Raw genomic sequence first — 25,687 nt, 5'->3', positions numbered from 1 at the left:
GAGAATCGTAATTTGTTCGTGGGTAAAAAAATCTAATTCAGTCTACTTTCAGTAACACCACAATATCAAATGCACAGGAAGTTTAAGCATCAAGGACTAGAAGACAGGTGGGTGCTCCGAGTGAAAACACAGCATCAGGATGCTGTGAATTCCATGTACTTGTAGGAATGACCACACAGAGATACATACATATACAGAAGGCCATCCACTGAGTGTGTTGTATGAGCAGTAGCTGTGAAGAGCCTGATTTTTATTTTTGCCTTTAAATACTGGATGGAATGGAAGATGGAGGAAAAGAACAAATGTTTCACTACCCGTCTTCATCAGTAACAGGAAGAGCTACCTGCCTTTGTATTTAAGTTCATTAAATTCCCAGATATTCTGTATATTGACAGGATCTTGCGCCTCCTTTGATGAAGGTCGCCTTACTGGGGCCTGCAGGCGAAGCCTGGCCTTCTCAAATATATCCTTTGGATTCTTGTCTCTCCTCCTGCATGAAAAGTTTGTAAAACAAGCAGAGTGTAATATTAATGAGTTGGATGGAAATATAATATTGATAAAATTTGGATCTTTTATCCTTAATAAATCTATCTAAACAGGAAAATAAGTTTGAAAGTTGTTATAAAAAGGGATAACCTACTTAAAATTTAAAAAAATCCCTCATACTTTATGGAATAGGACTAAGTGGTGATCAGATGAGTCTTTTCCAACTAATTGGTATAATTAACTAATCCATTTTGGAAATGAACCAAATTTATTAAATAAAGAGGGTATGATTTTTCAAGAATAAAGTAAGTACTTTTACAGCAGTATGGCATTCAAAAACATATTCAACAGCAGTAGTACTGCATTTTACAGGCATAAATTATGCCCTAGGAAAAGAAGTAATGAGATAAAATTCCACCTTACACATCCTCTTTCTGAGGCAGAGCACTGCAACCTCCAGTCTTACCAGTATAGCCATTCTGACAATAAACTTTAGCAAGATTCTTGGAAAAAAACCATACACATAAGAAAAAAATAAAGATAATTTTATATACAAGTTCTATCTTTACATCTTCATTTCACTCATGTATACTGGCCAACTAACACACAGAAGCTCTAAGTTCCTATGCAAAATCTAACTTTTAAAACTGAAGATGAAATTCTTACCGTGTAATTGGTACATCATCATCAGTGGCCATATTTAGCAACTGTTCCTGCAGCCGCCTTTCTTCACTACGAAGCTGTTTCCTCATCTCTGATAATTCATTTATCACGTTCTTTCTTTCCTCTGGAATTTAGCACAAATAATTTAAAAACAAAGAGTGTCAGAGCCACTTTTCTGCCTACTTCATAAACATAAGGTAAAAAAAAGAGAAAACAGAGATAATGAAATGTTAATTGAAACAAAGACTGTACAAACACAAGGATTGCAGCATTTCATATACTAGAAATTAGATTAGAGCTTGTATTTTGAGACAACACAAGGACCAGATTCCCTGAATAGCAGAAAGCATCCAAAAGTCACTGGAAATGTTTTGCTATATTTAAAAAAGGAAAAGCTATGAAATAGCAGCAAGAGGGCATTGCCAGGAAAAAGTCTTAATTTGAAATAAGCAAACCTACACATTCCTCAGAGGTCCAGAGGCAGATGACAGGAATTGAGGTGGTATCTGCAAGCACACAACCTCATTTCTGTTTCCTGTCTCAAAAGTGGGATATCTGTCTGTCCAGTGCAGACTGTCTTAAGTGGTCAACTTCTAACTTCAATTTTTAGTATGTGCTTATGCTGACTTTTTAGACCTACTTCGGGTCTAAGCTGTTTTTTTGTGGTCACGACAGCATTCCTCCACAAGTTAAACCAGTTTAATAAATTCCTCATTTTCCAAATAACATGCTTAGTAATTTGATATTTTACTGACTTTTAGACTGTATCCAGAAGCTAGCAGGGAAGCAAGTTTTACTAGTTTAAATCCTCAAACATGAGACTTAATTCATATGTCTTCATTTCTCTCGTGACAGACAGCCTGAGTCAATCAATTTCCAATGGCCACATTAAAAACCACTCTCCCATTTAGTGGAAAAGCCACAACAGGACAGCATTTACTGCTACATTCCATGTTGTTTCTTATATAAAGAATATTTCTTATATTTCTTGTAAAAAAGAGTCAGAAGAAAAATTACTGCTTTCCACCCATATATTGCCAAGATAACTAGCATATAAAAAGCAAAGGAGATCCTCCCAGCACAGCTGCATTTTAAAACCACCAATGAAAGCTAAGAGGAACAAGCAGAGGATTAGGCAGATTACCAAATATAAGCAGAATTTAAGAGTTACAACTGCAATTGTTGGTTTAATCCATTACTCAGCCAGTGCAAAACTCTCCCATTTTGCAATATTCTGGTCACAGTGGTAACGACTGTTCTGACTGAGAGATCCAGCACTTCCTGTGAAGACTATTCCATTATCAGAGTTTTTACAAAAAAACTTTTCCTGATGAAGACACATAATAAATGTATTTCTATTTTGCATTAAAACTTCAGACATATCACACTAATACACTGATATTATTAAGACAGAGAAAACATCCACATATAAATGCAAACTTTAAAAGACTATTTCTTTGCAGGAAAGAGAGGGAACTGTAACTGAGAACTATTTTATTGTAACAGAAAGTGAGTTTGCAATAAAGACAGATACCCACCTAATGAACGCAACTGATTTCTTCTAGCAGGGACAGGTGGAGAAGGAACTCTTGGCTGTGCAGGATCCTAGTGATCATAATGAATATGAAACGTTAATATGTAAAAGAAAGAAAATATAGTACATTTTACGTCCTTATTTTACATCAATTTACATTAACAATTGGAAGACAGAATAATAACCTTACAGGTTGTTAATGCCTAAGGTTTTTTAAATCTGATCTTTAAACGTATAATCCAAATTCCTATATTTGGATAGCATTTACAGTCACTATAAACTTATATATTACTGTAATGCACTACTCAGAGATCTAGACAAACCTATACCAAGTACTGCTAAGACAGAACTAAACAGACCTTCCTCCACAGCATTCTTCACGTTTAGGGAAAGCAATGGTTTTAATAAGGTTTAAAGTCTAACATAAAATATTCTCTGAAACTGCACTATAAAGTATTTAGCTGAGTTCATATGGACAGTTTGTAAAAAAAAAAAACAAAAAACACTTTCTCAGTAAAAAGACAGAAGTGTAAACTGAGATTCAAGTATCATGACCAATTATTTAATCTACTCTTTACAGGAGAAATTTATTTAAAAAAAACAAAAAAATATTGTCCCAGGGAAGATTGTCAAATTAAAGAAATGAGAGGTCTCAGGACCACTCCTGTAACTCATTTTTGATGCAGAGAAGATGGAAAGTATATTAGGAGTTATAATCTTCTTGTACCTTCAAAAACATAAAGATGAAACAATAATGTCTGTAGCTACAAATCAACACTAAACTTCATGCTTGAGCTAAGTTCTTCTCTGAGTGAACAGGAAGAGCTGCTACATAATATGTAATCTTTCTTATCCTAAATCTTGAGATCATTAGACCCTTGGTAAGGGTCTGGACAGTGTCTGTCCTGTCCAAAATGAGGTGCTCATCCCTACAGAATATGCATATGCAGAAAAAAAAATTCAAACAACACATGGTCAAAAAATTTCTTCAACACTTGGAATCAAATTTGACTTTAAATTTTAGAGCTGCAAGACTGACCAATGTAAAGACTGTCTCCAGTTATCTGCAGCATTCCAGCAATAACTAGCAACCATTAAAAACCTGGTAGGATTTCATACACTGTATGGTCTTAAATAAACCAGTAAAAGTTTGCTACAATAATCGTACTTGTGAATAGTAAGATATACGGCTCTCAGCAGAGGGAATCCTTTCTTCTTTTCTTACTGATTTGTTCTGAAGAGTGGGAATGATGGGAGAAGATTGTCGTGAAAACTGCAAGGAGGAAAGTAAGGCTGAAACTATGTTCCTATAGCTTCTGAATAAAGTATTATTATGGACAGGAAGAGTTTTGTTAGTATTTTTCATTTGACAGTAAAATGCTTTTAAATGCATAAAATTATTGAAAAAATTATTTAATATGATTTTGTTTTCACCTGTAGCAGTTTTAATCCTTTTTTTTCCTATGCTCTAGGGACTTTTTCATTTATGTTGAAGTTGCAAATCTTTTTTCCTCTAGACACTTCTATTATATCTGTCCACTTTAGAGAATTGACAGAAATTTTGTAAAAATTTTATAAGAAAGACAGTTTTATAATTTACTTCAATTTTGTCCATCAAAATTCTATGTGATGGACTTTTTACACCACCCAGGTCAAAGAAAAATAATGAGATTATCAATAACACCACTGTTCAAGATGAACAGTCCTACCAGTCCTCTACACTGTATAACTGTATATATATATATAATATATAATTTTATTTGTATTTGCACCTCTGCTAATGCAGATCACAGTACTTCACTGCAGATATAAAAATCAACTACAGAGTGCACCTTGCTCTTATTAATCTTGTTTTTACTATTTCTTAATGCAAATTTGATCAGCAAGATAAGTGTCCACTGTAGTATATCTGATTTTTCAATCAGCTGTTCTGTTTGTTCATTAAGTATACTGCAGATTGATAAAGTGAGAAGGGAACAACACTGAAGGCAGAGGTCTAAGAAATCATGTAATTTCTTTAAAATCCAGTTATTTCTAAAAGTTAGAAAGAAGTATTTGTATCTTAGAAAGTCACTGAAGCATACCATCTTCTTTTCCTCTTCCATCTTTTCTTTCTCAAAATATTGTCTAAGCTGTTCCTCTTGCTTTTCTTCTTTTTCTTTTCTTTTTTTTTCTGTCTCTTTTTTCCTTTCTTCATCCAATCGAATTATTTCTTTATTTTTCAATCTTCGCTGTAACATAAACGTTATTAGTACATAAAAAAAAGACTCAAAATTACTGAAATTTTGTTTCGGTTTTCTTTGGAAAGTTAAAATTACACATCAAAGTATCTAGTATGAAATGAAAAGCATATTTCATTAGGCTGACTTCAAACATTCAAACTAAAAAAGTATCTCATGCAAATAGTAAACATCCACAGTCCTGGCTTTGCTCACATCATTTAACAGAATTCCTAATAATTTCTGTAAACATCAGTTTGTGACCCCAGATCTGCCATGAGCTAAGGCTAAACTGCAGGAGTCATTTCCAAAAATTCAGATTCAAACAAAACATACCGTAAACATGCACCACTCAATCACAAGCCCACAGAGAAAATTATCATTCAATCTCAATTTTAGTCCTGTGTTTGCAAATAGTGATGATACCAGTAAGCTTCCCACTCTATACTAGACCAGTTCTAGTATTCCGAAGACAAGGCTCATCCAACTAACTTGCTCATACTAAGGAAGGAGAATTTAGAATATAAGCTAAGTGTTCTCTCTTAGAAAACTTGAAGTCCTACATCCTGAACCGATCTTTCATAATCCCGCAGGGTACTGAAAGATTCCTCCATCTCTGATGGCCCTGCATCCTTTTCCTACAATTATTTATGATATTCAAAATCATGAAAATGTATTCACTTTTTCAAACCTGGTAAATAAAGCTTTACGTTTTAATTAAATCCATGGGGATTGATTTGGATTTGAATTTACCTCCATGAAAAGCATTCATTAGATTTGCTTGGCATTCTTCCAAAACAAGCAGTATTCTTATCTCAAAGATATCTCTTTACCAATTCAAAAGAAAGCTTTACAAAACCTTCCTGTATAGCTACATTTGTAATACAAATAATTCCATGAGAGCTAGATTTAAGATGCTAATAAAAAAAGCCAAAAACTGGGCTGTTTTTTTTAATTCACCAATTTGACAAAGCTTTTTATTGGTCTTATCACCAAATTCCTTTAGAAAGAAGAGCACAACTGTCACTTATAAAACCACTTAATTTTTCTCAGAAGCATTAACAGCACTTCAAGGTCATAGTACATGATAAAGAGTGAGAAGAATGTGCTAGTTAATGCTGACAACCTTCCACTTCTCCTCTGGCTAATGTAGACCCATTTACAAGCAAGCACCAATTCACAGGACAATGCTTAGTTTACCTTCTTAGTCTAGATGACAAATATTGCAGAGGGTTACTTTAGGATGTAAAAAAGTCAAAGGATCAAAATACTACACCTCCTCATCTTTCTTCCTTTTCTCTTCCTGTTCATCTTCATATGCTTTTTGAATTCTCATCCTCTGTTCCGCTAGTCGTTTTTCCTCTTTTTCTTCTTCCATTCTAAGTTTTTCTCGTTCTGCTTCTTCCCTATGTCTCTTTTCTTCAATCTGGAAAATAAAACAAAGAAGTATTTAACTGTCAATAACCAGCAATAATCTGATAAACAACATTTACCATCATTTACCAACATTTACCTTTTGCAGTACCTACTTGCACAATCAAAAGTTTTATGGCACAACTGAAAGAATACCAGGGCCTGTCTTACATTTCAGTTTCAGAACTCCTTCAAAATGACATTCTATTTTACTATTTCTTTTAGTAAATATTTACTATTTCTTTTTGGCCACTATTTACACAACCATCCTCCAGTAAGAAAACTAGTTATAAATGCTACTAATAAACCCAGGGTATTTCCTAACACTTACTCTACTCCAGATGTGCTGGAATAACACTTTTCTTCACTAATTAAATAATGGAAGATGGGAAACCAAACCAAAAAATATATGGCAATTCTTTTTCCTTTCCACAATTATAGTATTTTTAGACCCGGTGCTGACTTACTAAAGCTAAAGGTCTGCCCTTTAGTCTTTTTGGCAGTCCAATACATGGAGAAAAAAAAACCTTTATCTTTTCAAGAGATCCACATCAAACTACTGTATGACTTTAGTACTCTTTTAAATTACATAGGATTTCCTCAATATTGATATTTAATAACAATGATATTTAATTCCTGTGGCATAAGATTAAATGTGAAGTATTACGGACAGAAGACAGAAGCTGGTAGAAGAACAGTTGGGCTTTATATACACATCAATAAATAACTACACTGTGACTGTCTCACTGATCACCATTTCATTTTGATGTGTGGATCATGTAAACTTCCAAAGGCAAACATCTTTGTTTCTTTAGGTATTTATGTGCACAAACCTCTACAGTAAGCACAGTTTGAGAACTCAGTACTGTATTTGAAGAGCTGTACTTAGGAAAAAAAAAGATAGAACCTGGATTAAAGAAGCCAACTAATAAGAAATGCTTATAAAAGTGACGCTATTATGTAAGCCAAAATCTGAGAAACTTGATAGTACATAGCTCTTACTACACCTCTTGTGTACAGAATTCGGTATGATTGGGTAAGTAGGGTCTTTGGTCAGCAGTGATGATTTGCTCCAACTGCAAACCCTCTTTTTAAAGTTCATTTAATCAGATGATATCTGGTGTGCACATTCACCTGTAGACGAAGAAAGTTCTTGTATGACTCCTGTCGCTTCAGATACCGTGGAGATGGTGGTTCACCAAACACATTACCTCGAGCAAAAGGAGAGGCCTGTGCAAATGTAAAACCTAAGGGAGGGGAAAAATTACAGACAAAAACCAAAGCAAATTTAAGACAGCAAGTCAGAGTGAAGAAGGGAGAATCTAAGACACTTGTTTCAAAAGGTATCTTATGACAGCCATAATTCAATACTATAACTGGGATTAAAAGTTATTACATTGCCTGCCTACAATATTGCCAGGTTTTAGCTGCTTAATTAATAATATCAAAGTGAGTTGTTTATTTTACTAAATAACACCTACAAAAATCCTATATTTTTGTCTGATCTGCAGTTTAGTATCTAAAAATATTACCTGCAAGTTAATTAGAATAGCAAATACTTTACACCTCATAACTTCACTGCTTGCAATTACTCTTAGAACATATAGTTCTGTTCCTTAGGTTTATTCACTAGTTAAAAACAGAGCATCCTAATAGAACAAATGTTTAGGTAAAATAGCAAAGGATGCTACAAAAACAAAGCCCCAGACTGGCAAATAAAATTCTAAGCAGTCAGAAAAGTGAATTCTGGAAGAATAAGGTGCCTTCTGTACTATGAAGCAGGAAGTGTCAGGCCTCCTTCAGCCCTGAGTTACGAACACGTCATAATCATGCAGTCCCACAAGCTCTAGATAGGAGGATTAATTCAGATACCACACAGAGCAGATTTTGCAGAACAGAATCCCCACAGGAAACAGAGGAGAAAGAAAGGAAGTAAAGGAAAAGTAGAGTAAGTTGTGTTAACTTGCCAGCTCATACAGCATGTTTTTCACTCATATCATGCCTTCTCTGAAGGAGAGTGCCTCAGAGATGTGCAAGAGTAACAGCTCCACTGAGCTCAGACAAACATTACATTTCCCTATATGGTGATGTACCATCCAAGTCAGATGAAAGCAGAAATAACACATACACGTATTCCCATAGGAATGCATATGCTTACTACTACAGCCTAGCCTTAGGAACATGTGCTTGCATACCAAGGAGTACACTTTGAGGTGTTATTCTTCCTTACATGGAAGCAGTGTTTGAATCTTTCCAAAATGTAACTAAATTTACATGTAGCTCTTTCAGGATGGAGTTACTTCCCATAGATATGTTCCATGCAAAAAAGCAGAATAAATTTTATATACCATTTAGAAGGCATGGATACAAGACAGACACAAGTTACTATGGAAAGTATCAAGGAAAACACTTGCTGTGTACCAGCTACTGTCTTTCAAGTTCTTCTTTTAGTGGGTTGGTGTACAAAAAGCCCCTGCAAATCCAACCAACCAAACCCACCAAAACATATATAACGTCACTTCACTGCCTGGTTGATCAAATTCAAGGTGCAAGACTATAAAGTTCCCATCACTGATGTGCACCACCACCTGATTTCAAAGTAAGTGGTCTAACCAGGGAGCTCTTCGCTGTTTTACATTATTACTTTATCGGCCTTGCCTGTTTCATTCTCACTAAATGATTAAATATACAGCCTGTAAGAGATAATTCTGTCCCACCTAAAGAGTCCCACCTAAAGAGGTGGGACAGAAGGAACAAAAGTTAGTAGTAAGGACACTGAGTTGCAATCATGCAAAGTAGATCTATGTCCCAAATACCATATAACTCTTTATACAGCAGTGCAACAGTTCGGACAGGAGAAAGAAAAGTAGCATCTAAGCTGACTTAAGAAGATCATCACCGATCCTGGCATTTGCCCAAACTAGGGACAGATCTGGAGTACCACAGTGTTCTCATTTAGATGTCTCACAAAATATAAGATGTATTTGTTTTTAAACATGAAAAAAACATAAAATCTCTATAACTTGGAGGCAGTGCACAGGGCTGCATATGGACCTAATTTACCTGTAACTTTTTAGAACTTGTTAAGCTGTACCAATTTCACCTTAAATCTCTAATATACACCTGAAGACCTTCCATCTCCTTTTATTTTTTATTCTCACCTACTATACAGCTGTATTTTACTACATCATTTAAGAATTTAAAAAGTATGTATGAGGATTTGATTAGATAACACTGAACCTGGGAAACTAACATACTGATCCTGACTCGTCAGTGCTAAAACACTGATTAGTTACCACTACTGACAAGACAGATAAGAAACATTTTAAGGGCACACAGTGACAGCAATGAAGAAGTTTGGGAAAGAAGCATGATACTGATTTCGCACACAGAGAGCACTAACGCTATCACAGGACTACTAAAAAGGGGTAAAGAACTAGAGAATTTTGATCACTAAGACTTATGGATAATTAGAGCTGTAATATAGTATAAACCTGCTATTTTATTTGTAGATGCTTCTGTGTTCTCGGGTCTTGAGGAGGCCAAACTTAGGTCAACAGCTACAAGAGCCCTTTTATCTTCATATAGTCTTGCCTCTGGATTATGATATGCATCTTCATTTTGCTTGTGCATGATATTCAAGTCCGCTAAAGGAAAGGGGAAATAACTGTTTATAGTATTTTATTCTCATAAAAAGCACGTTCATCCCAGATTCTCAAAAATACAGGGGTTTTTGGTCGAATTCCACTTTTCCTGAGCATATCAGCTATGGGAACAGAAGATTCAGGCAAAGACAAGAATATAGAGGCTAAAGGTGAAATACTTAGGTACTATTAATATATAATATATAATGTATATAAATTACATATAATTAATATATAATTAGGTACTATTAATTAGCTGATTAGAAGATTTATTTTGTTGCTTTTCTTTTGTCAGGAATGATTCTTCACAACAAACCTCCCGTTTTCCCACCCCAAAATGCTATTAAATGAAAAGATAAAGAGCTCAAAGACAAAAGTGACTGACAAGTCTATGTTGACAAGCACATATTTAGAAACCACCCCTTCTTCTATCTCCTTAAAGTTGTAAAATACTTCTGAGTTTAGTGTTGGTATTTAAGTACTGAATCTCTATTTCATTACTATTAGGAGTGATAAGTGCATTGAAGCATTGAAGTGTATTTCGGTTTTCATGTCCTCAGTAATAATCCAGATGCAAATTTCTACATGTAAGCAAAGCAACATTATCCAGCATTTGCACCAAAATTTACATGGTGCCTGATCAAAGATGTTAATTTCAACTGGTTTGGAAGTGTTACACCATACTATACCTAGAAGGCTCATTTTAAAACAAAAAAAGTACTGCACAGTTTTCAGATTACCTTTTGAAATAGCATTTCTGATAATTATGTAATCATAATGATAATTACGTAGTCGTTTAAGCACATGGATTCCAGGAACTTCAAATTACATTCCTCTCTGTAAAGCAGCCTTTGCATATATCAGAATCTCAAAAGCTATTTACAGACATTTTTAAGAGGATAAAAAGACAAGTCACACTGCATAAAAAGGAGACATGGTAGAAACCATGTGATGTTTCACGACATTTGACTCATAGCTTATCCATCATGCTGCCAAGCTATGGTGGGAAAAGAACTTTACATATGTAATCCAGGAAAAACAGGGTAAGAAGCTTCTTTCTCTCAGTTCCTCATTTACAGATAAAATTCTCAGCAGAGCTCAGGCTAGTGTGAGACCTCTACATTTCCACTCTCACCACTGTTAAAGCATAGAGAAAGAAGCCAAACACTTAAATGCAGCGTCTAAAGTCAGGCAGTATTAACACATCTATCTGCTCTGGCAATAAATGCAAGCTTGGATCCTTAATGCAAGCTTCTGAACTTGTAATTTGGCTACAAAATCTTTTAAAAAGCATTTAAACTTCACCTGCCACCCTCAAACTACACTATTAATTTTGCCATATGTTGCTGAGGTGTCATATAACTGAAACTAACTACTTATCCAGTAAGTGTTCCATGATTTACTGGAGGGGTGGATGAACAACTTGCCTGGATCACAGCTATTTTCCAGCTCGGTACTCCCATCTTGTATAAAAGAGCATTTGGAATAAACTAAGCCTTAAAAAACATTACTGCGGACTGCTCTTTATATAGTCACTTACCAACAGTGTTACTTGTGGAAATTTAAATATTCCACTTAGCTTTGTATATTTGTATATAAAACATGCTTCCATTTTCCATGTCAAAAGTAGAGATTTCTAACCCTAGAAATTACTTTTAAAAAGAAAAACAATTTAAAACTTGTCACTGGACACGTTTAAATAAAAGTCTTCACAAGAGAGCATATTTGTATTGCTGATGATTCTAACAGCTTGTTTTCCTCCTTCTCCCTTTACAACTGCATGTCTTCACTTCTAGTTGACATATCCTGCATTGCCCATTTTGTTCAAATTGTTCTTCGAATGCCTCTACAGAAATCAAAATAATTACTGAAATATTCCTAGAGTGCACCTCCTTGAAACAAGTAAGTCTATTTGTCAAAAAAGGGTTACTAGTGTTACAAAACAAGGGATAACATAGCTGAATAGAGCCTTTAGGAGAGCAAGAAAACATCAATCTTAAAAAGACAACACATAATTTTGGCAAACATACTTATCAGATTTCCTTTTGCATCTCTGAGAGGAGCACCACCACCACCTCTTCCCCAGGGGTTGTAATTCCTCATTTCTGCTTCTAACTTGGCTTCATAGCGCTCCTTCTCCTCTCGCTCCTGCCTGCGCCGCTCTTCTCTCTCTCTTATCTAAAAACAAACCAAACAAAGTCAGTTCCATAAAAATATCACATTAGGTATAATTTTAATAAAAAGTTAACGGTGCCAACTGAATGCTCTCATTACCTATTTCCCTCATCTATATCAAGCAGATCCAAACATTTCACTGTCTATGCTGCAGACAGTGCATTGAATACCATTGTGAAAACGTGCACGGCCAGTTGTGCATAATCAGAGAAACACACAGATACACATTATAAGACTCCCAAGTTCCAGAAATGTTCACATCTGACACTTGCTCTATATCCAAAGTTCCATTTCTCTGCATCTTTGGTACAGATGTTTATACTGCCTGAAAATCAAACAGGCAAAATTGTACAATACTACAACACTTGCTTCTCTCAACCTGGTATATTTTGTTTAATCAAAACTTAAACTAGAGATGACTCCTAACAATAACTGCCTTAACAGAATGATACACAGTTCTATAACCATTGGTGAACTAGTTTTCTGCAGTAATACCATATGATTTATGTATGTAACAGAAATGTTCATACAGATTGTTCTTCCTTATCTTCAAAATCAGGTTACATTTATGTAACTAAATTTCCTCATAAATGTAACATATACAAAGTGAACAGTTGTTAAAAAGTTCCTCTTCTACTTAGAGCTTTTCAAACATTAACTACTATCTATGTAACTAAAATATATTACTGTATTTTTCTTAAGTTTGCATGTGCATTAGATAAACTTACTAATTAGATAAATATAGTTAGTATAAACCACTGTGAGAGTGATGAGGCACTGAAACAGGCTGCCCAGAGAAGCTGTGGATGTTCCATCCCTGGAAGTCTTCACGGCCAGCTGGGATAGGGCTCTGAACAACCTGCTCTAATGGTAGGTGTCTCTGCAGGGGGAGGTGGAACAAGATGACCTTTAAGGTCCCTTCCAAGTCTAACCATTCTGTAATTCTATGATTTCCCCTTATCAAGTAGTCATACAATTTCATTAGAGATATAATGAGTCAACAAAGACCCATCTAGCTCCTTCAACCATTCACAAAAATGGTCAGTCTTGTCAACAGGAAAAAAAAGCAGAATACCTTCTGTTTGCTTTCAACCATAAGCAGCATAATAACTCTGAAAAACTGTATCGTGCAATGCTTATTAGACCTTTATGTCAAATTGTGCGGCCTCTCATATGGCAAGACAAAATTTACTTAAGCCCATAGTAAAAAAATGCCTTTAGAGAAGCATATGTGCAATATCAGACACTATTCCTAAATGTTTATTTAATTCCTTATTTGACTTTGCTTGGCAGCCTTTCTTTTATCCCTATGCACAATCATAATTAGAACTATAATATTTTTATAGCCATTATTTACCCCCAGCAAAGAAATATATAAAGAATAAGATGAGAAAATATTAAGTGCCACTGAACTGGGTTCTAGCAAAATATATTGCAAAATAATATGCCTCATTATGGCCAAATAAATTTTATAAACTCCCACAAGGTACAGCAGCAAAAGGCCACTAAAATGAGTAGGGGTCTAGGATGCTTACTGGAACAGGGGATTCGAAAAATTTGTCTAGTCTATCAAAAAGGAAGCTAAAAATGCTAAGACACCACTGCAAACACACTGGAAATAAACATATGGGAAGCTTTTGAATTAGTGTCCAAATGATCATGAAGAACTTACTGAAATTAGACTGTTCCTAATAATTACAGCAATAATGCTCAAAAGCAATCTTTTAGCAGGAATATCACAGCAATATAATCCACTGCCTTTAAGATGCAGGTTCTTATGTTTATGAAAATAATCATACAAAGCTACATGCCTGGAACTAACATTTGCTGTAAATCTTAACATTCTCTCTGCCTCTGACAAAAAAATTGAAGAGCTTACTGTCTGTTTGAAGAGCTAAAGCAAACTAAAGCAAGGCCTGAGGAACATGAGGAAAGAAGTGATGAAGGGAGGGAGAGTTAGAAAACTTTTCACTTGTAAGCTAAATAAAAATGTCTGAAAGAGTACTACAGTTACAACCATTGTATGTTAAAAAATAAAAGAAAAAAGAGTCAGAAACTTTATCACTCAGTACCTGCTGTTGTAATTCTTGTTGGTAAGACAATGTTGCCTCTTTGGAAGGCTGTGTTTTTTCTTCAGAAAATATTCCTATGCTTCTTTGTCTGTCTCCTGTAGTCCTCTGTCCTATGTTACTTCTAAATTGAAAAACCACACATACAAAGGGAAAACATCACAGGGTCCAGACGGGGGGAATTAAAAAAAAAAAAAAATTAAAAATTCCTTAAAAGTTGTTTTCCACAGCCTGGTAGATTATAATCCCAAACATTTTCATAAATTTATATGAAAGTAGGAGTTTGCTGAATTATTGGTTTATTGTTTAGATAGAAATCCTTCATTAGAAGTTTGAAGAGTTGTGTTTAATACATTTTATTTCAAAGGCATGTCCATTCTCAGCAAAATATTCCCAACACAAAAAGATAAATGCAAACAAAGAATATGAATCCAGATAATACTTACACAGATTGCTCTACTGGGGCTTGATTTAAAGGGGGATCCAGATTAGGAGTGGGCTGCATTCCCATCATACTAGTACCATCTACACAGAAAAAATAAAAATACTATTTTAAATTTTGAATGCTCGGGTATAAATATTTGCCATTACTTAAAAGAACAGAGTTTACTGCTCTAACTCTGTAAATGCAGGATTACTAACAGGACTTTCAGCTTCTATAACAAATTTAGCTAATCCATAATGCCCTCTAAAGCAAGAAATACAACGCCAAGGTACAAATCTATTTCTTAAATTCAACTAAACCCCTTTAAATTTTACAAATTACTTCAATAACATATTCTAAAATGAAATAACAAAATAACTCGCTTGATGGTAACACTCGTCCTCATGCTTTCCAAATGTATCATCTAATTACAGTACATCTGGCACCTGTACTCTCACTGAAACAAGACCTGCAGCACTCTGCCACAAGGGGCTTGAAATTACTGTGCGTATTACTGCTTGTGTTCAAGACAATTTCACTGTTCAAATATTAAGCACTAGCAATATTCCAGTTTGAGTAACCAAGCTTTAGGACAACTTAACTCTCATATGTGAATTTCAAGTATTACTTTCTTTAATACTCTAAACTGTAAGCCATCTTATCCTAGAAGTTATATGGATAGAAGGGTTAAAAACAAACACAAACAAACAATAACATAAACCAAAATAAAATATACAGGAAAAAAACCGAAACCAAACAACCCCGTCAAAGTCCCCAAACTTCTGTGAGTTAAAACTGTGGTCTGAAAATAAGATTACAAAGAAAAGATAAAATGCATGGAACTTTTAAATAAGGAAACAAACAAACAAACAAGTCTTTCTCAAACCCTAAGCTATTACATAACAAGATAGGCAGAAATTTACAATGGAGACAGAAAAAAAAAATCCCAAAACTTTTGCTCTTCAGTCTCTACCTTTCCTGAAATTCCCCAGTGCATACAAATACCATTCAAATAAAACTAGTAAAAGAGTTATTTTTGTAAGGTTTTTTCCCCCCTTTATTTTACCATTTCTATGAAGGTAGCTGTCCTAGTTAGAGCAGCCAGGACCTGTTCATCACTGTGTGGGTGTAACCCAAACTGTGTATTCTACACCCTCTATGTCATTTCCCAGAAGCTGTTAGCAATAGACCGTTTGCAGCAGCTGCCCAGAGCACACCTGACCCCTCAGGCTATAAGGTGGGTGTTAAGAAGACTGAGATAGGAGGATGTTCCTATCCTCGCACCAGTGACTCAGGTGTGATAACTCCCCTCCAGGGAGTCATTAGCACCTTCACACCCAGCCTGAGGGGTCATGTCTGCTAATGAGCCATCAAGGATCCCAACTATATCTCACAACTCACAATCACCCATTGTAGAACTTCCCACCCTGCAGGAGGTACTGGGCATTCCCACTCGAACCTGAGAGTATATAATCTTGGGGTCTTGGGACTTCTGGGCCCCCACTCGTCGGATCCAGAGGAGGACCCAAACCTCGACCAGACTGCGACCAGCACTCTCACCAACAGGTTTTCCTCCCCTTTTACTTTGGGCTCAGGGGGGCCACGTGGGGCTCAGCATGGGGGCCAACAAACATCATTCTGTGTGTGCCCCAGCGTGCTGGGTTATACATCTGGGTTTTGTAGGTTAAAACCAATTGTCTGTCGGTATAATTGTATTTACTGTATTATTGTTATTAAATTGTAACTCTGACTTATAATCTCTTTTGAATTGGGTTCAGTTTACCTTTACCTTTCAGTTTACCTTTAAACCAGCATAGTAGCACAACAAATTTTAAAAAGTATTTCTGCTTTTTCCTCTAAAAAAGCAAAGAGAGAAAAAAACCACACCACACAATCCAGTCCCTCCACACACACATCACAATTGTTTCTCTCATGAAATCACTTTTGAAGCACTCAAAGGATAGACCAAAAAAAGTCCTTAAAATACAAAGGTAGAATTCTTTGTACATTATTTTAAGATATTTAATGTATTAATGTTCTAAAAATATTTAAAATTATATCTGAAATTGTAACAACACCAAACATGTAATGAATTATATTAGTTATGTAAATTTAGAAAATAATGTTTTAATTATCAAAATTATAATGAAAATCATAATGTAGGAGGAGTAATGGCTAAGTAGCTGAGACTAGAGCTTGTTCAAGCGATGAAAAAGATTTCTGGAAGCCACAGCCGCTTTTGTAGTTGAAAAAAAACTACTTCATTCAAAAATACCATTGGAAAAAAGCCCTTTTCATTCAATCTAAAAAATGGGTTCGATTTGCTGTCACTAGTTCCACATTATTCATTATTTAACTAGATTAAAAGTAGTCACCTTAATCACTCTAACAACCAATCCACCTAAAGTCATCCACTTACAATATGCAAGAGCGGGATCCAGAGGATTCCTAGCCCCATAAAAGTAATATGCATCATCATAAGGTGTTCTATAGTTGTCTGTCAGAACTGGTGGTGGAGGCGGTGGCAATGGTGCAAGCCTTAAAGAAAAAAGGGACACAACTCTTTGGTTTGCTGTACAGCCGAAAAGAGATCATCAAAAGAAGCGAAGTGAGGAGGGAAAAGAGAGGGAGGGAAAGAGAAGGGAGGGGGAATGGGAGTAGAAAGAGAATTCATTATGAAAAAATTCTAATTTAGTTCAGCTGAAGACCTCTCATTAGTGCCGTGCAGAAACAATAAGCCTCAGTAGGGAATTTACCTTCCCTTAGGGAGTAGTACATGAACCCACATTATTCCAGAGATCTAAAGAACATAAAACAAGCACGCCTTCTTTTACTAGCTCAGTTAATGATACTTACTGGTTACATCAGTAACAGTAAATAAAACAAGGCAAGGATTAGTCTCTGGTCAAAGGGTGAGTAGCTCAGCACAGCTTCAGCCACATGCCTGAAGCTCCTTCTCTCTCTCTCAACAGTTTAGCCTCAATCACAGCACCTAATGGACACTGTCCTTGCCTACAGTGCATTCCTGAGGGATGCACTGTAGGCATCCCTTGGGATAACCTTGGGATATTGCTAACTGACAGGGGCCAAACTCATACCATACCAGCCTTCTGAAAATATGGACATTGCTGGGCACGTGCCCAAGCATCCTCGCACATGATTCAATATTACAGGCATGGACATAACTTCTACAGCACAACCCTTATCCTATACAAACGCCCACTAAGAGAGAGCTGTCTTCACAGATAATCCAGCCTCCACAGATTTTTTCAAAATAAACTGTGAAGAAATTGACATTTAAAGTTTATTCCAGTGCAAAGTAGTCAGTTTTCTGTTAATTGTCAAAATATTATTTCTACCTCCACCAGTTCCTTGGAGAAGGATCAGTAGCACCACTGAGCTCTACCTCAGCAGCAATAACATGCTCAACATCAATCTTATTTAACGTGCAAAATGAACGTGATGGTGAAGCACCTGGGAGCTGCTATTTCACCAAGAGTGCTGGCTAGCCCTCTGGGAAAGTCTTTATCACTCTGAAAGTCTTCATTCACTGGAGAGGCTGAAGGGGCAGGCACTGGAGTTTGGAAAGCCACCCTGGGCCTTTCAGGAGGTACTTTCTCTTCAGAAGCTCTTGCTGTGACGCCAAACTGCTTCAGTCTATTTGGCTAAAAGGGAAAAAAAAGAAGGTAAGAGAAGAAAAGAGCACAAACAAAAAACCAAAACGAAATGGTTATCTTGTCATTACTAGGAAATATTCTGACCTTCCATTTAGGTTGTTTCAAACACTTCACTGGGTCCCAACTAGCTGTTCAAATTTCTAGTAATTGCAGGTTTTTCTCCCAGTGGTTTACTGGGAATCTAATACTACAAGGAAATCTAGGAAGTTTATCACGGATTTACAAAAAACAACCTCTGTGGCAAGTTTCAAGAAGCATACAGTTCTAGCCAATACCCAGAAAAAAGAATATTTCTGTCTGTAGTACAGGTTATCTACAGCTGCCAATTTCCTACACTGACAGAATTGTCACATTATATTAGGCATAGGAAAAGTTTACAAAATCCCTCCCCTCCCTCCCATCCCCAGACTGAAATGGCTCATAATCACTAAAAACTAAAATCAAACACATACTGAGACTTTTTCCAATAAACATTTCCTTGCAACACCATTATTTCATTTTTTAAGTTCCTTGTATTTTATTGATTTTTTCAACCACAACAATTATGAATTTTTGGGGTGGTTCTTTATAAAAATAGAAGTAGCAAATGTTTATTGATAACTGGTAGCCTCAGAAGAAAGTCAAAGGCAACATGCAAATAATGCAAAGGCATGCAAGTCAGTTAGTTTCAGAACTACCCTATCACATCCAGAAAGCTCTTACAGCAACTGCTGTGTATAACTATTTTAATGTTTATTTAAATAAGTTAATATAACAGAAGAATGGAAACAAATCATACAGTGTATAAGTAAAACAGATTTTGTTCTGAATTTGCTGGTCCTACCATTGCAGTGCTTCAACTAACATGCATTCAGAGAAAGTAATACCAGAAACCAGCTAATTATTAAATATCTAGCAGCAAATCATAAACCCTACAATATGGAAGTATTTCAGCAAAATATTAAATCTTTACCTCCTCATCACTTAGCTGCAAGACAGTATATACAAAGCAGTTAGTACTCACCAATCACAAACTACAGCATTAAGATAAAAATTCTCAAAATCTACTTGATTTGCTTGTAACATTTAACTTCAAATTTCTATATGTGAATACAAAAGTAGTTAACAGATACAAGCTACAGCAACTGAAAATTATAATACAGTCTACAGACTATTTTTTTAACTTGTCTTTTCAAATCCAGTGTCTTGAGCGGGAGAACATTTAAAACAGCCTTTTTCACTAACTCTAATGCGAACTGTTCCCAAAGTGCCCCAGATTTCAGCTCTGTAGCTAATTTCAGATGTGACTGTGGTATTCAGTTCATCCTGGGGATTGTTTCATTTTAAACGAGCCAAAAGTCTACATTTATAGATTCTTAATCAGGCATTGCTATTTAACCAACCTGTAATTAATCAAGAAATCCACCTAATTAGAATCTCTCCCTGAGAGGCAATTTAAAGCTAACAGTGACTGATGCTTAATGAATGCAGCAATTCTACTTAATTGAAGGCTTTCAGCTAAATTAGTGGTTTTAAAACACTGTGCATGCTCTGGACGTGCTCTAGATATAATTTTATTCCTACAACAGGCACTTTTGAGATGCATATGGTATACTGAGTGCTGCAGCAAAGCATGCTTCTGCATAGTCAGCTTTGATTAGACAATACTGTTTACACTGACCTTGCAGCCTGCTGAGCCAAAGGACCCAGCATCCTCTGCTCAGTTTTGTCTCTTTTCCTGCCTGGCTCCCAGCCATATTCTCCATCTCTCTCCCTTTCACCATCTGAATCCCTGATCAGCCAGCTGACCTCTCTAAGCCAACTAAAGCAGCAAAAAAGATTCAGATTTTTGCCAGCTAACCAAGCTGACTCAGTTTGCAAAAGGGATCAAACAAGCAAGACAGACACTTTCAGCAGGGAGGGCAGAACAGGCAGCCAGAGCAGTGTTCTCCCTCCCCATTTAGAAGTAAGAATTTTGATTGAGCTCCACTGCTTGTCTGCGCACATTCTCAGCCTCCTGCCTCACATGCTGACTAATAAAATCTTACAGCTATCCACCCACCTTCATTTTCTAGTAAATAGGACCTCCTTTCACCTCTACTGAACCCTCCAGAAATGGCATAAGTTTCTTGCATTCAAAAACACCCAGCACTGCTGATAATTTAAACCAGTTACCAGTTAAATTAATAACCAGTCTATTCTTGATTGAAACGGTTACCAACTCTTCAGCAGCAGATCTCCAAGATGCAATGGCTTCAGGCACATAGCAAACACACATGCAAATCATGCAAGTTCTGCAACAAGCAGTCAGCTACTAGTGCTATAGTGCTGACAACCTACTCCTTGATATATGCTAATCAAAATTTTTAACGTAATCATCACCTTACTAAGGAAGTGGAGACAGCAGGAACTCTGCATTACGTTTTACAAGCAACAAAATATTAAACATCTTGTTTTTTACAAAATCCTATAAAAATGCTTGTAATCCTGAACACTACATGGAATCATTTAAAAGCAATTATAAATTTGAAATTAAAAATTGATACAGTGAAATCAACTCATCTGCAAAACAACTAGATTTTTTCTTAACTGAAAAAGAGAAAAAACTTTCTGCAGCATACTTTACATTTCCAAGGAAAGGTTACTACTGTGTGCATGTAAACAGGCTAGCAATGGACACTAAATATTTTTTTTATGATAATCACTGCCTGTTCAAAATTTCCACTTGGTCACTGCACAAGAAAATGTTCAATAACTTCCATGAAAATACTTTCCTCTTAAGCTGACAGCATGTGTAACAAGTTACAGCCTGTGCTGGTTTTGGCTGGGGTAGAGTTAACTTTCTTCACAGTGGCTGTTATGGGGCTATATTTTGGATTTGTGCTGAACACAGGGTTAATAATATAGTGATGTTTTTTGTTATTGCAGAGCAGTGCTTACACAGAGGTAAGGCCTTTTCTGCTTTTCATACTGACACGCTGGTGAGGAGACCGGAGGTGCATGGGAGGTTGGGATAGCTGCCCCCAGCTGACCAAAGGGACATTCCAGACCATAGGACATCATGCTCATTATATGAAGTGGGGGCAAGAAGAAGGGAGGGATGTTCAGAGTGATGGTGTTTGTCTTCCCAATCACCATCATGTGTGATGGGGCCCGGCTCTCCTGGAGATGTCTGAGAGAATTAATTCCTTGTGTTACTTTGTTTGTGTGTGCACCTTTTGCTTTCCCTATTAAACTGTCTTTCTCTCAACCTATGAGTTTTCTAGCTTTTATCCTTCCTATTTTCTCCCCAGTCCCACTGGGGGGGATTGAGTAAGCGGCTGTGTGGGGCTTGGCTGCTGACTGGGGTTAAACCACGACACAGCCTTATCATCCTTGGTTTCAATTTTGTTCTATTCTGATGCCCTATTAAAAAAAACCCCAAAACAATCAGCATTTATCATTTTATAGAAGCCCTACAGAGTTTTGTGACTGAGCAAGAAAAAAGGAAAAGTCTATATAGGTGAAAGAAAATCCAAGTTTCTTACCTTCTTTTCTGGGTCATGAGCTCCAGAAGCAGCAACTAAGAGCTCAAGTTCCTTCTCACTGTTTTGTTGGGGATTTTTTTTTTAAAAAAAAGGATCATATCAGAAAGCAGTAACAACTATACTCATTCTTTCAAAGCATAGAGCTCACAACTTTGTAGCTAAAATAACTCCAAAAATACAGGATAACAGAAGACAACGATCCACTTGAATTCTTCCGGAGTCAGTGAAGGAAACTGTGTAATATTTTAAATAAACAGAACTCTCAAGAAGCATCTGGCTACCATCTATTCCACCTAATAAAAATCCAACTACCATAAAAGGACAAATCACCACAAATCTGTTTACTACAACTTTTCAGGACATTTCTTTAAAATTTATCTTTATTCACATTCAAGAAGTTAATATTAAATACATTGAAATGACTGATTCAAAAGTGCAGCAATAAATACTATTTTGTAATTTCTGGGCTCAGGCTTGTTCAGCATGCACAATTTTTCATCATAGTGAAACTGTCAATACTAACTTATTTTTAATTCCTTATCCCTTCACTAATATCACTGTGTGTTTTTATGTATCCATACTGTTATTCAGTAGGCAGCTGCTAATAGGTAAGGCAGAAATTAATATTTTATTATTCTGTATAAGCCACATGGTCAAGTGCTTCAAAAATAAGAGGTTACTTTCCTAAATTGGAGGGCAAAAATAAGACTAATATTCAACTTTGCCAAGTAGTTAGACACTCCCGCACCAGCAAAAAAGATAACTTCAGTTAAAGCTTCGTTACCCTGAAGAAACTAAAAATCATTTTTTAAAAATATCTGGGTTTTCTTTGTCCCATTGAGAGCTGGTGAATTTGATTATTAGAAACTAAAGCTCTCACGGCAACGAGTTTAATTGAATGCAATATTACCTCACTACCTGGAATTCCTCAGTTACGAATTTTTCTCTTACCACATTGAATTAATGAAATGCCTCCAAATTCCAGCCACTATCTTTAAAAAAATATAGTAACTTTCCATTACCGTCTTTTATTTCGCTGTTGCTCAGCCATCTGTTCCATCAGCTCTCGCCTGTATTTCTCCTTTCTCCTTTGGAGAAGTTCTCGGTCCTGACCACCTAATGGAAATGACCACACATTTGTGTAAATGCTCCACAAAATACACAAAAGGTACTGAAAAAAAATCACTGACTTTCAGTCAATTTAAAACCTGAAACACAGCAGAGTATATGAACACTGGATCTTTACTGACTAAAAAAAAAAATAGATAGTTTTAATACACAGTTCGTTTGGAGTATGATGATCAAAACTACTAAAATTTTCATTATTATTTTCTCAGTTTGCCTGGTTTTGTATAGTCAGGAAGCAACAAATTTCAAAGCTATGTGATAAAACAGCAACTAAAAAAAGTTAGTTGTTTTTTTTTTCCTCTAATGCACAACTAAGGAAGATACCCTACAGCACTCCAAAACTATGATGCACTGCTCAGGATACAAAAGGAAAGATAAAACTGAAGAGATTCAAGCCCACAGGGAGGAAAGCAAATTCCTCCACTTCTAGAACGATTCCCATGACTACCAAGAATTAGCAAAGAACTGAGAGATGTGTGTATGCAAAGGGAAACAGTGATAACACCCCACATGGATTTTAAGGAACCCAAAAAACTTTCAACTTTTGGTAGTACCCTCAGAATAAGTGTGGAGGTGTTATATTGTTTTACAAACAAAACAATAAAAACCATCATCACCACTTTCTGTACAGTACAACTATCAGACACAGGAACTCCTAACATATTCCATACACAAAGTCACTGTGGATCTCTAGTAAAGTTGACCCAAACAATAAAGAGAAGAAAGTTGGAAAGAAATAAAATAAAAGCCAAATCAACAACAACAGCAAAACCTGACGCATGACTGACTGACTTTTTTATTCAACTATTGTGCTGGAACTGTAAAGCGACCAAAATGTGCAAGATAACCTCACAGTTTGTGATTTTGGGAGAGTCTGAAATCACTTCTCATTTTCAAAAATTTCAAGTTTTAATTTTCTTAATCTTTATACAACATAGCTAACAATACTCTTCTAACCAGAACTGCCAGGAATACAAATTCACAACTCTGTATACTCGAGTTACCACAAATGAGATGACTGGACAGACTGACCACCACAACACCACTGTTTTAATGCTGCCTTTAAACAGTTCCAAAAAACTTTACCTGCTACATATAGCACTGAAGATCAGGTAAGTTCAAATGAAAGAATAAACAGAAATTATTGTGACATCTGTTAATCAATCCTTTCATAATTCAAACCTAGCTTGCCTTCAAAAGCTCCCATCTAAAGAACTACTACTGCAGTTCATTTATTCTTATCTTATAATTTTCTGAATTCAGCTAGGAATGCTATGCCTTTTACAGTATTTCTCTCGATTACACTCCACACTAACGTTCCCTGCTAAATTTTATGGCTATGTTTAAGCAGTAAGAGATGATCAGAATCATTTATTCTTGCCCAAGTTTGTGAAAATTACCATTTGCCATACTTCTGCAATTAAAATTCACTATAAAGTTGTGTCTTTAACAATACAGAGGTTAAGACTTCTCCTATGATTCATTTTGTAAAAAAAAAAAAATGTAATTACATATCTGGACCTTAAGCTGTTAATGATATCTAAGAAGAAACTTGGGCTCTTCAAAATTTATCAGAAAGTCCTGTTGCATTAAGGGGGAAAACATGTTTTTCTTTATTTTTTCTATGTCAATAGTATTTATTTACCTGTCCTGGAGACAACTAGCACAAGGGGGAAAACAAAAGCTCATTTTTCTAGGTTTTAATTATTCACAGGGAAAAATAATATATGCAAGGAAAGTTGAACCCAGTATCATTAGTTAGGTTCTTATACATACCAAGAACAAGGCCTGTTCTATACCGCATTTCAGCTGCAGACCTGGCCTCCTCATTAGCTGAAGGATGAATCTGTACCTGATTTCTGGCAGAGGTAAAAAAGAAAACCAAGCGATTAAACTCAAGAATTTCTTTCACAGTCTGTGTGAAACATGATAGCTGCACTCAGGTCACTGTGTGATACATATATGAAAAACAGCTTTCCAACAATCCAAAGAAATAGCGGGAGCAAAAGCAAAAACTGCCTGGCAAGAAGACGCTTCTTACAGTTCCCATTTGCCTGTGGTTTCTCCAGCCATCAGCAACACTGACTCAGTTGAGCACTTCAACCATGTTGACAGACTGTATGGTGCCAGTCAAGTTTATGTAAGGGCTTTACAAGTGTTCTGCTTCTGCCTCATACACTTAAATCACTTCAGGACTTGCAAAACCAAGACAACAGTAAAAAAAGGAATTTTAAAACTACTATCAAAAAAGGATTCCCCATTATATGAATCAATAAAAGTCTTCAGTTGGAGAAATAGGTGATCTGTTGATTCAAAAAGAAAACTGGCATGCAAGCTTCAATGGCTGTTCTCAGAAGAAACATGTTTTTCTTGTTATACTAGCTGCAGGAAAAACTATCAGCCATTTCAGATAACATATCATGGATTTTAAATTAACATTTCCCTTTCATCACGATTTTGTAGTGCAGTTATCAGAAGAATACACAGTATAACACATCTAGAATCTGCAGTTCTTGAGATCTGCTACATACATGCTCTCTCCTTTAATTCGTCTTCATAATCTACAGGTATGTCTCTTACTATTCCATTCAGACAGGGCCTTAAAGAAACTGAAAATATTCAGCTATACTTGCCTAAAAACATCCAATCTGAAATGGAAGGTCCAGTAGTTTTGTGTAAATGTATTTTCAGCCTGACTGCACACTGGACAGCAAAACCAGTTCTGAAAATATCACACAAAATTTCTAGA

The 25,687-nt window shown here is 35.9% G+C and overlaps 1 protein-coding gene across 1 annotated transcript in view; it reads right to left on the bottom strand.

Moving 5' to 3' along the window:
- CSPP1 (centrosome and spindle pole associated protein 1) overlaps window positions 1-25,687 on the bottom strand; it is a 67,258-nt gene that overhangs the window by 15,138 nt on the left and 26,433 nt on the right. The window contains exons 9-24 of the mRNA XM_027748179.2: window positions 24,715-24,797; window positions 22,833-22,926; window positions 21,811-21,868; window positions 18,102-18,292; window positions 17,047-17,165; window positions 14,650-14,728; window positions 14,207-14,327; window positions 11,990-12,137; window positions 9,810-9,962; window positions 7,450-7,562; window positions 6,179-6,328; window positions 4,768-4,914; window positions 3,852-3,956; window positions 2,688-2,754; window positions 1,153-1,273; window positions 348-490 (exon numbers count right to left, since the gene is read on the bottom strand). Coding sequence (XP_027603980.2) covers window positions 348-490; window positions 1,153-1,273; window positions 2,688-2,754; window positions 3,852-3,956; window positions 4,768-4,914; window positions 6,179-6,328; window positions 7,450-7,562; window positions 9,810-9,962; window positions 11,990-12,137; window positions 14,207-14,327; window positions 14,650-14,728; window positions 17,047-17,165; window positions 18,102-18,292; window positions 21,811-21,868; window positions 22,833-22,926; window positions 24,715-24,797 — 1,892 coding nt within the window. The remainder of the gene's footprint in view (window positions 1-347; window positions 491-1,152; window positions 1,274-2,687; window positions 2,755-3,851; window positions 3,957-4,767; window positions 4,915-6,178; window positions 6,329-7,449; window positions 7,563-9,809; window positions 9,963-11,989; window positions 12,138-14,206; window positions 14,328-14,649; window positions 14,729-17,046; window positions 17,166-18,101; window positions 18,293-21,810; window positions 21,869-22,832; window positions 22,927-24,714; window positions 24,798-25,687) is intronic.

The sequence above is a fragment of the Pipra filicauda genome, unplaced genomic scaffold, assembly GCF_003945595.2.
Source record: "Pipra filicauda isolate LSUMZ 115617 unplaced genomic scaffold, ASM394559v2 scaffold138_size1969278_pilon, whole genome shotgun sequence".
Classification (NCBI taxonomy): Eukaryota; Metazoa; Chordata; class Aves; order Passeriformes; family Pipridae; genus Pipra; species Pipra filicauda.
The sequence above is the reverse complement of the archived record's forward strand: the minus strand, read 5'-3'. Positions and strand labels throughout refer to the sequence as shown.